The following is a 14,314-nucleotide window of genomic DNA, read 5'->3' as shown; positions in this document are numbered from 1 at the left end:
TCCTGATGAGATCCTGAAAGTTTTGAGACTGTGCCTTCAGAAATGTGCCCCCCCCCCAGCCTGCAACCCCCATTGACAGCAATACAGAAAACTCAATGCAGAACAAAGATTCTTGGGCAAATTTCTGGGATGTTCCTGCAGGGGGTGCATTTTTGGATGTATCGGCACCAAAATTTCAGGGTATCATCTGGAGACTGTCCTGATGGGATCCCCCCCAAGTTTGGTGCAGTTTGGTTAAGGGGGTCCAAAGTTATGGACCCTCAAAGGGGGTGTCCCATCCCCCATGTGAGTGGCAGTGCAAGCATTTAACCACTACACCATGCAGCTCCTAGAATATAAAAGTTGGGTCTAAATCCCATACATTTCGGGCAAACAAAGAGGGTATGCTAAAGCGGCTTTTTGAGAGTTTGGCAGTAAGTGCAAGCATGCTTCTGATGTGCAGATTTCAGAAACCTCTGAAATCTGAGAGGAGCAGCAGTGGCATAGGAGGTTAAGAGCTCGTGTATCTAATCTGGGTTTGATTCCCAGCTCTGCCGCCTGAGCTGTGGAGGCTGATCTGGGGAATTCAGATTAGCCTGTACACTCCCACACACGCCAGCTGGGTGACCTTGGGCTAGTCACAGCTTCTCGGAGCTCTCTCAGCCCCACCTACCTCGCAGGGTGTTTGTTGTGAGGGGGGAAGGGAAAGGAGATTGTAAGCCCCTTTGTGTCTCCTGAAGGAGAGAGATATAAATCCAAACTCTTCTTCTTCTTCTTCTTCTCTCTAGAGCAGGGGTCTGCAACCTGCGGCTGTCCAGATTTTCATGCAATTGGCCATGCTGACCAGGGCTGATGGGATTTGTAGTCCATGAACATCTGGAGAACTACAGGTTGCAGACCCCTGCTCTAGAGGTAATGTGAGAGGGAACATGTTGGTTCTTGCCCTGGTAATCACCCATCTCAGTTTAGGGCCAGAAAGTATATTTACATAATCAGCTATCTGACATTTCCCAGGTATAATTTCAAAATGAAGGGGTGAACAAAAACTCCTAAGCAAAAGGGCATTCAGGTTTAGTTAAAGAAAACAAAAAAAGGAAGAAAGAAATCCCACCTGCACTCCTGTCAAGCTAGTCTGTTCTTATGGGAATACTTACCTCAATAAAACAGGTATTTGATTGGGAGACTAACAAAAATCAAAATGCATATATATTGCCTAATAAGTACTAAATTCATTCTCGTGTTCAGTCTCTTAAAATTTACAAATTCTTTGTATTAATAATTTACAAACATAGACTGCATTGTTTATTTGTGTTCCTCTGCAAGTTGTGTTTGCGGGAGAAATTTGCTTGTCACACATACCCAAAATCCTACTTTTAAAGCTGTGCAGCCTTATGTAAAATTAGCCTACGGGATTGAAACAGTCATATAAGGTTAAAGATCCATAGAGAGAGGGCAGGCAAGAGCAGGAAATGAATGAAATCAGAGAGTGTGAAACTCTCTTGGCAGTAGAAATGAACAGACTCTGGAGGAGAAGAAAGGAAGAACTAAAGAGGCCTTGACAGTGACGTTTGAAGAGGAAAAATAATAAAAGGTTGAGGCATTGATAACTTTCTATATTTATTCATTTGGAATATTTTTATACCTTGCCTTTTTCTGACACAGTCAGGGCCTATATTTAGCCTACCCTGCCCGCAACATCTTTGTTAAACTGGTTTATGTATAAAGAGCTCAGAAATGTTCCTGAAGAATATGTGTTGATTATGCCAGATTTTGTTCCTGTCTCGAGGCACCCAAGACACACCCACGGATATTAAATTATTCCAGTTGAGTTCAGCACTGTTCAGGTCTTGGTTCTAATTTCAGTGGTGGTTATACGAATAATAATTAGTGCATTTCTTCATCTGGAGTTTAGCAATTGAATGGGATCTTGACCATTTAAAAAAAATGAACCGTTGAGATGCTTTCCTATGTTGAAAATAAAATTCAGTCCATTCACTCATATGTGAACCTCTTTGAATGGTGGTGGTGGCAGTCGTCATTTCAATTATAGTTCACTTTCCTTGCTGGAACCCAAGATGGATTACAAGGATGATTTCAAAGATCATTTTAGTCCAGTGGGGTTCTAAGCAAGTTTGCGGGTACACGCTAAAGAGCTTTGGCTGGGGTACCCGCCAGAGCTTCTTGGGGCAAATAAAGACAGTAAGTCTCTATAGAGTATTAATTTTGCTCCCCAAAGATGCTACTATGTCTTATTTTCAGGGGATGTCTTATTTTTTCTGTAGTTCTCTGTTCATCTGTAAGCATGCTTCCAAAACAAAAAAACTTTGCATACGTCTTTACTTTCGGGATGCTCTTATATTTTCTCGTGACTTCAGCAAAAAACCTCTACTTCATAAGTCTTTATTTTTCTGGGGATGACTTATATTCGGGGAAACAGGGTATGTAAAAAAACTTAGACCACCGAGCGTGTATTCTTACATTGTAATTTCGATACATCCCCAAGAGACACGTTCATCAAACCCCGCCTGAATGAAGCTGTACTGACCTCTGTCAAAGGAAAACTCAAATACTTACTCCATGGCAAAAACCCTCAGATTACTACAGGTGTAGCCACATTTCTAATAAGGGCAATGAAGATCCAAAACCTCCAAGTCACTCCTGTCTAATCATAGGGACAATCAATCGAAATTAGCTTGCTTACTTTCTATTTCCCCTACCTGCATTTCTTAGTGGGTAGTTTTATGCTCATTTTATGTATTTATGTGCCAATAAAAGGTGTTGTTGTTGTTGTAAAAAATATTACATACGGGACTTGCTAATTTGGAGGCCCAATTTTAGGGAAATGGGTTGCCAAAGAGGTACGCATGTGAAAAAAGTTTGGGAAACACTGTTCTGGTTAATCAGTGAGAGGGTGAACTGCAGTGTACTCTCTATCAGTGTTGGAAGGTGACCATGACACCACTTTCCTCCCATCTAGAGATGGTTGAAGACCAGAAGATAGGATCTGTGATTTGTGTGGCAGTATATAACTGATTATACGGTACCAGTTACCTTAATAGAATAGAATAGAATAGAATCTTTATTGGCCAAGTGTGATTGGACACACAAGGAATTTGACTCCGGTGCATATGCTCTCAGTGTACATAAAAGAAAAATACATTTGTCAAGAATCATAAGGTACAGCACTTAATCATAAGGTACAGCACTTAATGATTGTCATATAGGTCTAGTAAGCAATCAGGAAACAATCAGTAGTAATGAAAACATAAAATGTAAAATCATAAAATAAAATAAAATAAAATGTCAGCACAGGCTATAGTCATACAGTCATAAGTGGGAGGAGATGGGTAATAGGAATGATGAAAAAAGTAGTGCAGTAATTATATAATAAGTATATAATAAATAGTTTAACATTATCGAGGGAATTATTTGTTTAACAGAGTGATGGCATTCGGGAAAAAACTGTTCTTATGTCTAGTTGTAAACTATAATATAAACTATCTGTTAAAATCCAGAAAAAATGTCCAACTTCTGTTTCTTTTGCAGTATGCAAGGATTTGGATCCCGGATCCCGACGAAGTCTGGAAGTCAGCAGAACTTCTGAAAGATTATAAATCAGGAGACAAAGTCCTCCATCTCAGACTTGAGGATGGGAAGGTAATGTCTTATGACTCGTTGTACCTCGTTGTTTAGCATGGATTGAAATTGCGGCCTTGTGATACAGGTGCACCTGTCTTACCTCCCACAAAACATATAGGGTTGGCACTGCTTGTGGAGTGAGTATCCCAGTTGCCCCATCAGTAGAGATGTTGCTTCTGACCACCTCGTACTTGTGAATCCTTTCTTTCTGGCTGCCTCTCCCTTGTCTGATTGCTGAGGCAAATGGGGTGGCAGTGCTGGGATTGACTACTTAGAGCACAGGTGTCAAACTCGCAGCCCTCCAGAGGTTATGGACTACAATTCCCATCATCCCCTGCCAGCACGGTGCTGTCAGGGGATGATGGGAACTGTAGTCCATAACCTCTGGAGGGCCGCGAGTTTGACACCTAAGGCTTAGAGCGTTTCCTCCTTAGCATCTTCTGCCCAGTGTCTGAGGTTACTAGCCCATTGGGGAGGCATGTTCTGGATTGTGTGGGCACTCAATGGAATCCACTTTCAGTAATGTAATGATATGGATGAAGATTTTATGAGTGCACTGTTTGGTTCCGGCATTTCTAGACCACACATTAAATGAACTACATCTAGAAAGCCAGCATATGTCTCTTTAAACTGAAACGGGTACGATTTAATTTTCAGGATCTCCAATACAAACTTGATCCTAAAACTAAGGACCTTCCGCCCTTGCGAAACCCGGACATACTTGTGGGTGAAAATGACCTGACCGCGCTCAGCTATCTTCATGAACCTGCTGTTCTCCATAACCTCAAAGTTCGATTTATAGACTCAAAACTCATCTATACATATTGCGGTAAGCACAGAACCGGATCTCGTTACCTCTCTGGGAGATAAAAAACATCGTAGTTCTCTCAATCTGTGGGACGATTAAGTTAATTTGATTCGGTTGGGTTTAATTAGATTTAGTCGTGGATATTCAAAATAGTGAACAACAGCATTAAAGCAAGAAAATGTTTCTTTGGCTGTACCTGAAACCATTTTAATTTATCCATATTTTCACTGGAGCCATTTCAGGAGTTTCCAGAGATCTGTCTTTCCCTCACATACCGTAGTGTCTCCTAAGTTACAACTGTTTGTCTCTGCTCCCCTTGGGAAAACGGTGCATCTGTTTGCTTGGGATTGCGTTGGGGATACGAAACACTGGTTTCCCAGGTGAACTGTGCTGGCTACCGACTTCCCTATTTTAGATCAAGCATTACTCTGTGGTTAATTGCAGATGGAAAACTGGAGAAGCTGACCATAATCGAAAGAGATTTATCCCGTCATGCTCCACAAAGTTCTGCTGGTATCTGATGCGACACCTCTGCTAGTTCATTTTAGAAACTTAATGTGGTTAACCGCCACGAAAGCGCTCTTGGACTCTTGTTTAATTTTGCCGTTAAGCACCGTGCTTTATTTAATTAGTTTAATTAAAGCACTTCTAGGCTGCCTTTTGACAAAGGTCAGGGTCCCCGGCACGGCCAACGTGAAAACGTGTCAAAAATTAAAAGCAGGGCTTAAAATACAAGTAGCATAAAACATTTTAAACAATTGAAAACATAAACCTATATCAATGTGAACAGGGGGGCTTATACAAACTCCAGCCATTGGTCCATCTAACCCAGTGTCACGTTGTGTAACAGACTTCTCTCTGAGATATACTTCTGAAGATGCCAGCCACTGATGCAGGCGAAATGTTAGGAACAAGATCCACCAGACCACGGCCACACAGCCTGGAAAACCCACAACAACTGGTTCCTTGTCTGCCCGGTTTCTGTTATGGATCATTAGACACTATGTCAGAACTTTATAAGCTATTTAAATTGTATTGTTAGAACCATATGTTAAACGGTTGCCGAAACTAAGTTCTGCAGCAACCCTTATGCAAACTTACTGGGTATTACACCAATTGTCATCCTGATTTAAAAGGTGACACAAATGTATACGGATGGTAAAGTCCAAAGCCTTAATATGAACATGGTGAACACAAGAAAAAATGTAAATCTCGTAAAGACCAGGAAGCCAAGTTGGAATTAATTATCTGGTTAAAACGCAATGTGTGAATTTTATGTTTTTAACAGTTAAGCTTAGCTTAACTTTTTTTCTTTTTCTTGGATTTTAGTTATTAATATTAATTTGTATTAAACTCTCTTTTTCTTCTTTCTCTTATTCCCTCCTTGTCTTCCCTATCTCTCTTCTTTATTTAGGCTTTTGTGAGATGTTACGATTTTATGTAAATTCTCTCACTCTTATCCCTTTCTTCCCCTTTCCTTAGCTTCCTTTTCCCAAACAACAGAGCCTTAAGACCTTTGGACCAATATAGAAAATATTGTGTGCATGGCATTCTAAGTTGTTTGCTACAGCTCTGTATATCAGCTCCTTTTAAATCTCCAATAAACATATTTTTTAAAGAACACTTAAAGTTCTATATACCATAGTTTAGCTCCAATTCTTCTCTCTCTGTCCCTTTTCAAAATAAAACTGCTGCTCTTTCCATTTAATGCTTAGCAACACTTGATTTTTATTTTGCAGGCATCGTTTTAGTGGCCATAAATCCTTATGAGCAGCTGCCCATCTATGGCGAAGATATCATCAATGCGTACAGTGGCCAGAACATGGGGGATATGGACCCGCACATCTTTGCTGTGGCGGAGGAAGCGTGAGCAAAAGCAAATGTAAACGGGCAAGGTTTGTAGGAGTGGAGGGTTTAGGCAGTTTTATGAACAGGGTTCTGCAACGCAGACCAGATGTTCATGGATTCAACAATGCCCATCAGCCCCTGCCAGCATGGCCAATTGGCAGGAGCTGATGGGATTTGTAGTCCATGAACATCTGGAGAGCCACAGGTTGCAGACCCCTGTTCTAGAAAGTCTGAGGAAAATAGAGGGTTTCTGCCAGGGATTCTGTACGTTAGTGGTGTCTGTGACCCTTTTTCTTTTCTATGTAGCATTGCTTCTTAAGGATTTTAAAAATCAAACTAACTTGTTTCTATTTCAGAGACGAACGGAACCAGTCAATCATCGTGAGCGGGGAATCTGGAGCCGGCAAGACAGTCTCCGCGAAGTACGCGATGAGATATTTTGCCACCGTCAGTGGATCTGCCAGCGAAGCTAACGTCGAAGAGAAAGTATTGGCTTCCAATCCTATAATGGAGGTAAGAGAGAAGAGGAGCGTGGAAAGGTGATGTGAAGGGCAATTGCCTGGGGTTCCTATACAGAGAGTCCCCATTCACAAGCAGTACTTTGTCTGTGGTTGGAATGATCTATCTAAGGCAGGAAAGTTGCAATGGAACTCCAAGACCAGGCACAACTCCAGCACTTGTTGTTTTCCAGCCTAGGTAACATCAAACTCAGTGGGCTAAGAAGGATGTAACTCTGCTTAGCATGGCTTTGCTAACTGCTGTATAGTCCGTCAGCTCTTTTCCTTCTCCCCACCTGTAAGCAGAGCAAAAGCTTGACTGACAGCAGAGCTCCCATCCCAACAAGAAGTGGGTGGGACTACATCCCGATCCATCTCAAGTTCCTGAGCCTTTTCACCGTTTGTTTTTCTTTCCAGAAAGAATCCCATGAACTGGAGCACAGGTGTCAAACTCGTGGCCCTCCAGACGTTATGGACTACATATCCCATCATCCCCTGCCAGCATGCTGGCAGGGGTTGATGGGAACTGTAGTCCATAACGTCTGGAGGGCCGTGAGTATGACGCCTATGAACTGAAGGTTCAAAAAAGCATGAAACAAGGGCAAAGATCCAATTTGTGGAAGGAGTTCCGCAGCTCAGCTCCCAAGCCTGTCTCATGGCAATCCTGAGCATGTCCTTCCCAGAGTAAGCTGGGACTTACTCCTAGGTACATGCGCATAGGACTACAGTCTTACAGTGCATTCCCATGCAGAGTTAAACCCTTTGGAGTCCATGAATTTAGATGGGTGCAACTCCATGTAGGATTCCATTGAGAGAGGCCAGCCTAAGCAACATGTGGATTGTGTGCGAGATAGTTGGCTCTTCACCAAAGACCACATGTGGGTTCTCAGGCAAAGGCAGTTGTGGAGGAGGTGGGGCCCTACACCAGTGGATTTGCCCTCCCCAAGGCACTTACCCCGGTAGAGGGGCAAATCCACCAGTAGGCAACTGCTGTGGCCCTCCATGAACATAAGAATAAGCCAGCTGGATCAGACTAGAGCAGTGGTGGCGAACCTATGGCACGGGTGCCAGAGGTGGCACTCAGAGCCCTCTCTGTGGGCACTCACAGAGTGCCCTCCCCACCCCACACATCTAGGCTGGCCTGGGCCACTGGGCTCGATTATTAGCATTAAACCTAAGACCTAGTTTTGGGGAAGCGGTGTAGGTAACCCTGTTAAGCGCTGTTAAACCCCACTGATTTTCATGCAAAGAACAAAAGCGTGATCCTTTACCTGGGAGTGAGCTCGGTTGCTGGCAATGGGGCTTGCTTCTGAGTAAACCCTCCTAGGGTCGTGATTCACCCATTGGAAGAGTTGCATGGTTGCTTCAAAGCAAAGCCACCAATACCACCATGCTTAATCCTGAGTAATGCACGCCTCGGAGCCAACCGTTTTCCCGAAACTAAAACCTCAGTATTCAGGTTAAATTGCTGTGTCGGCACTTGGCGATAAATCAGTGGGTTTTGGGTTGCAATTTGGGCACTCGGTCTCAAAAAGGTTCGCCAACACTGGACTAGAGTCCATCTAGTCCAGCACTCTGCTACTTGCAGTGGCCCACCAGGTGCCTTTGGGAGCTTACAGGCAGGATGTGAAAGCAATGGCTTTCTGCTGCTGCTGCTGCTGCTCCCAAGCACCTGGTCTGCTAAGGCTTTTGCAACCTCAGATCAAGGAGGATCAAGATTGGGAGCCATAGATTGACTTCTCCTCCATAAATCTGTCCAAGTCCCTTTTAAAGCTATCCAGGTTAGTAGCCATCACCACCTCCTGTGGCAGCATATTCCAAACACCAATCACATGTTGCGTGAAAAAATGTTTCCTTTTGTTAGTCCTAATTCTTCCCCCCAGCATTTTCAGTGTATGCCCCCTGGTTCTAGTATTGTGAGAGAGAGAGAAAATTTTTTCTCTGTCCACATGTTCTACCCCATGCATAATTTTATAGACTGCAATCATATCCCCCCTCAGACGTCTCCTCTCCAAACTAGAGTCTCAAACGCTGCAGCCTCTCCTCATAAGGAAGGTGCTCCAATTCCTCAATCATCTTTGTTGCCCTTCTCCCTCAATCATCCTCGTTGCCGGGACGGCCGCATCACTGCTCTTGCATCCTTGCTGGCTTTGCTGGCATAGTGGGAGTGTTCCAGAGGTGTGGCCAGGGGCGGAGCCAACCTTGGTCAGCTTTCACCTGGACTTTGCCTCCCGTAACGCCAGCACCCAGGACATGGACTTACGCCACTCTTTTGGGTGGTATAAGCCCTTTGAGCCCAGTGGAGGACTTTTCAGTGGTAGGGAGGGTTTTTTGGTATTTTGCCTCTCTGCACTGTCAAGAAGCCCTCTGGAGGTGGGAGGGCAGCACCACATCCACCACTGGGGGTCTGGATTGGGTTACCTATGCTTGTTTTAATGTGCATAATTTGTTCTGAGTCCTGCTCCCAGTCTGATTGTTTACACAGATTTCAGGAACGGGTATCAACTGGACAAGCCTTAAGAGTTAGAACAGACATTTTATTGGCACCCATTATTGAAAGAGAGCCAGCATGGTGTAGTGGTTACAAGCAGGTGTAATCTGGGGAACCGGGTTTGCTTCCCCGCTCTGCCACTTGAACTGTGGAGGCTTATCTGGTGAACCAGATTAGTTTGTGCGCTCCAACTCATGCCAGTTGGGTGACCTTGGGTGACTCACAGTTCTTTGGTGCTCTCTCAGCCCCACCTACCTCACAGGGTGTTTGTTGGGGGGGGAAGGGAAAGGAGTTTGTGAGCCCCTTTGAGTCTCCTTACAGGAGAAAAAGGGGGATATAAATCCAAACTCTTCTTCTTCTTTTCCAAGTCTTGAAGATCTCTGGAAAAGGGTCCAGTTCAACAGACTTTACGCCACGTGTGTGTATTGCAGTTACCTTGAATAGCCCATTTGTTTGCTTTTATCTGCATTCCTGCATACTGATATTGAACTCTTTATCCCAATTAAGGCAATTTTGGTATGCTATCAGACAAAGAAAGCTAAAGTCGGTTCCATGCAGCACGGAACAAAATTTAGAAAAATGATCACTCTGCTGATAAGATACAATTATTTTAGTATAGAGAATTTTCGAGGAAAGGGCTAATTTCTAAAATATGCAACCCAAACACTTTTTCTCTCTTAATAAAAACACATATATCCTTTTTTTCCCCTTGATTCATTCCTTGATGCACAAACAAATGCAGAGATGATGTTATCTGTCAATGCAACTTTAGCACAAGTGATTTTGATATGTGGCACCTGACAAGGTAATTAATTGTGCCTGGTTTGCAGTGTTGTGTAGAACAAAAAAATAACAAATAGTGCTACTGAATGCTTATTGGCACTGAGCGTGCTTTCACCTTTGTCTCCATGTGTGGATTCCACTCTTGACAGTTCTACTATCTTGGCAGTTCTATGGTCTCCCCCCTTTCTATTATCTTAGCCTAATTGTATTATTTTGTCTTAGTGGGAGTCCTTGCTGTTTGATTCAGATGTTAAATCGCCTATTGACTGACTGAAAAGTTGTGTTGTTATCTTTCTTTTAATACAACCTGAGTCCCAGTGAGAAAGGTGCACTATAGTGGGCCAGCTTGATTTAGTGGTTAAAAGCAGTGGATTCTAAACTGGAAAACTGGGTATGATTCAGAGGTGGGATCCAGCAGGTTCTCACAGGTTCCCGAGAGTAGGTTACTAATTATTTGTGTGTGCTGAGAGGGGGTTACTAATTGGTGATTTTGCCATGTGATTTTTGCCTTAGTTATGTCCCTCCTCTCAGCAGTAGCGCGCAGAACTTGAAGCAGTCTAGCAGGAGGTGAACCGGCGTACGTGGCAGCCTGCGTCTGCGTGCATTCGTTTCCCACCCAAGGACCAGCACAGTGGCTACGTCCTTGCCACAGCCCCACCCAGGAATGCCCCGCCCCCAGAATGCCCGGCCACGCCCCCGTCGTGCCCCACCCAGCCCCATTGGCGCTACGGCACAGTTTGAATCCCACCACCATGGGAACCTGTTACTAAAATTTTTGGATCTCACCACTGGTATGATTCCCCACTCCTCCACATGATGCGTGCCAGGTGATCTTGGGGCAATTGCAAGCTGCTTTGAGACTCCTTAAAGGTAGAGAAAAGCAGGGTATCCAAATTCTTCTTCTAGATGAAAATCATAAATAATCAGCTCGGATCAAATGCCGTTAACTTCCCCCGTGAATTGGCCTAATTGAGTTATGTCTAACTGTAAGCCCTCATGTCTTGTCTTGTTATGTAGCATAACAAAGAATTCTTTCTTTTGTCTCTCTTGCCCCAAGACAGATTTTTAATTTCTCACATGCAGAGCCCTGCTGGTGCTGTTAATTGCCTGTGTATATGTGTGTTTAGAAATCTTCCTGCGTAATATTACTGGGGGGGGGGGGGGGGATATTGCCAAGGATAAGTTGTGTATGAGAACCTATTCTCATGAATCAAGACTCTAGCCTCCTGTTTACATTATTTCTTGTAAATGAGGTTTCAGTGATCTTTTGACAATGCTGTAGTGAGGCTGCTTAAAATCCTTTCTCTCTCAACCCTGACAGTCTATTGGGAATGCCAAAACCACGCGGAACGACAACAGTAGCCGTTTTGGGAAGTACATTGAAATTGGATTTGACAAGAGGTATCGAATCATTGGTGCTAACATGAGAACTTACCTCCTAGAAAAATCAAGAGTGGTGTTCCAGGTAAAATGCATGCACATTTTATTTGGGGTTGGGAAAGTGTGAGATTGCATTATAAATATAATACCGCAAGAGCAAATTTCCTGAGTTTTCTGGAAGAGTGTCAAGGTTTCGGTCTGGGTGAACTACAAACTACAGAGGAGGAGGATTTAGTGGCATGGAAACATTTTATGATGGTAGCAGGTAGAAGTGACCACAATGTCTAGCAGCTTAGCTGAGAGTGTGGAGCTGTTGCAATTAAAGGAACTAAGGACTGTGTTTAGGTGGATTATTTCTTAATTATTCCTAGAAATCTAATGCGATCCATGTTACTTCAATTTCCATCTACTTCTTTATGGATCTACCAGATGAAGCTGTTGATCTCAGGGAAATTACTGATATTTCATCTTTTTTTTTTGAGGCGGAAGAGGAGAGGAACTATCATATCTTCTACCAACTCTGTGCTTCTGCGACTTTGCCTGAATTTAAGACGTTGCGATTAGGTATGAAGATTGCATCTACCTCATTCGGCATCTGGCGAAACCTATGTTGAAGTGTTGGCTGTTAAAGAATCATGTTTGTCTCTACAGATCACGCCCTTTTCTGAAACAGTTATGCCCCAGAATGTGTGCTCTGTAAAGAGGAATGGAACTTACTCCTGTGTGTGTGATGAGCTGTTGTATCTCTGAACACACAGGGTTTAGTTTTTATGGTACTTTATGATATATATATAGATAGATGATAGATGATAGATTGATAGATGATAGATAGATGGATAGATGATAGATGGATAGATGGATGGATAGATGGATGGATGGATAGATAGATGAATGGATAGATAGATGGATAGATGAATGGATAGATAGATGGATAGATGAATAGATAGATAGATGGATAGATAGATAGATGGATAGATAGATAGATGGATAGTTGGTTAGTTGGATAGATAGTTGGATAGATAGTTGGATAGATAGTTGGATAGATGGATAGATAGATGGATGGATAGATGGATGGATGGATGGATAGATGGATGGATAGATGTCCTGAGACACCACCACCATCCCAAATTCATCCATGCCTCAGCCAAAGTCCCCCAACACCCTTGGCCCCTGAAGGGATTGGAGCCTGGACACCTGAAACACTGCCGACTCCCCTCTGCTTACCACAAATATCGGAGCAACCTGGGTGGAGGAATGCCATTATGGCCAGCCCAGCCCCAACAGGCACCCAGATGTGGAAGAAGGCCCCCAGTTCTGCTCCAGGGCAGCCCCAGGCCTAAATTGTCTGGGAGATGCTTTCCCGTTCCACCACTATACATCTTTCCCCCATTCCCGCTCCTAACCACGGTTGTGGCAAAGGTGCAAGCAGATCATTCCTGCTGTGTCCTGGTGGCCCCAGCGTTACCCAAGTGTCTCTGGTTCCCAATCCTGCAACACCTGTCCAGGAGATAGTTCATGTGTTTCCCTCCACCACAGATCTACTGTGGGTCGGTGATCTTTTATACCAAGACCTGCAGTCACTCAGCCTAACAGCCTGACTGAATGTTCCTATCCTACTACTTTAAATCTTCACTGTGAAACTTCCTGAAAGACATTACACCTTCATTGGAAACATGGACCCTGGAGGAGATGTGCCCAAAGAATGCTTACCGTATATACTCGCATATAAGTCGACTTTTACTGCACATTTTTGTGCTGAAAAAGCCCCCCTCGACTTATACGTGAGTGAGGTGTATTTTAAAAAATATTTTAGGGTTTTTACTTTGTCGGCCTCCATGGGGCGCAGTTTTTAGGCTAGTGGCACCAAAAATTCAGGTGACACTCCTGATGATACCAGCCAGGTTTGGTAAAGTTTGGTTCAGGGGGTCCAAAGTTATGGGCCCCCAAAGGGGGTGCCCCATCCCCCATTGTTTCCAATGGGAGCTAATAGTAGATGGGGCTACATTTTGAGGGTCCATAACTTTGGACCCCTTGAACCAAACTTCACGAAACCTGGGTGGTATCATCAGGAGAATCTCTTGCTGATACCAGCCAGGTTTGGTGATGTTTGGTTCAGGGGGTCCAAAGTTATGGATCTGCAAAGTGGGTGCTCCCATCCCCCATTGTTTCCAATGGAATTTAATAGTAGATGGAACTACCCTTTGGTCGGTCCATAACTTTGAACCCCCCGAACCAACCTTCACCAAACTTGGCTGGTATCATCAGGGGGGTCTCCTAAAGATACTCTGAAATGTTGGTACTGCTAACATAAACATTCCTCCCCTGACAGGCACCCTCAATTTTCCCCCAGATTCTCCCTTCTGAGTGGATTTAAAGGGAGAATCAGGGCTTACCAGTAGTTGCTGCATTTCCCACCCTCGACTTATACGTGAGTCAATAAGTTTTCCCAGTTTTTTGTGGTAAAATTAGGTGCCTCGACTTATATGCGGGTCGACTTATACACGAATATATACGGTACTTCAAATTTCCTCTTGTCACATTCGTCTCACTTTGTTACTGGCCTTTGCTGATAAACGCTCGCAGACTTGCATGTGGATTTCTTCTCGTATGCTTCTTTTTAACAGGGGGTGCAAACTATTTTCATTACACAAAGCAAGGGGGCAGTCCAGTGATTGACGGAATCGACGACGCCAAGGAAATGCTGAATACCCGGCGGGCATGCACGTTGCTAGGTGATTCCCCAAAGCACATCCCTTTCCTTTGGCCCTGTAGTTACTGTCTCGGTGGTATACTATGAATAGTTTACAGTTATTATACAAAATAATTTTGAAAAGATGAGTGAATACATGTGGTTGGATCCTGTTCAGACCCTCCCGCCTCCCATTTCAA

General features: G+C 43.8%; 1 protein-coding gene across 7 annotated transcripts in view; it reads left to right on the top strand.

Annotated features, from left to right (window-relative positions):
* The window catches only part of MYO5A (myosin VA), a 103,217-nt gene that overhangs the window by 24,416 nt on the left and 64,487 nt on the right, over positions 1-14,314 (top strand). For 6 of the 7 annotated variants that reach the window (XM_048519665.1, XM_048519661.1, XM_048519666.1 and 3 more), the window contains exons 1-5: positions 6,168-6,321; positions 6,631-6,787; positions 11,367-11,510; positions 11,908-11,989; positions 14,050-14,157. In XM_048519665.1, the coding sequence (XP_048375622.1) occupies positions 6,704-6,787; positions 11,367-11,510; positions 11,908-11,989; positions 14,050-14,157 (418 nt within the window). In that variant the 5' untranslated portion in view covers positions 6,168-6,321; positions 6,631-6,703. Of the gene's footprint in view, positions 1-3,525; positions 3,637-4,275; positions 4,448-6,165; positions 6,322-6,594; positions 6,788-11,366; positions 11,511-11,907; positions 11,990-14,049; positions 14,158-14,314 lie in introns of those variants that run through there. The other variant, XM_048519667.1, reaches the window with a different exon arrangement.

This window comes from Sphaerodactylus townsendi, linkage group LG17 (genome assembly GCF_021028975.2).
Source record: "Sphaerodactylus townsendi isolate TG3544 linkage group LG17, MPM_Stown_v2.3, whole genome shotgun sequence".
NCBI classification, from domain to species: Eukaryota; Metazoa; Chordata; class Lepidosauria; order Squamata; family Sphaerodactylidae; genus Sphaerodactylus; species Sphaerodactylus townsendi.
The sequence above is the reverse complement of the archived record's forward strand: the minus strand, read 5'-3'. Positions and strand labels throughout refer to the sequence as shown.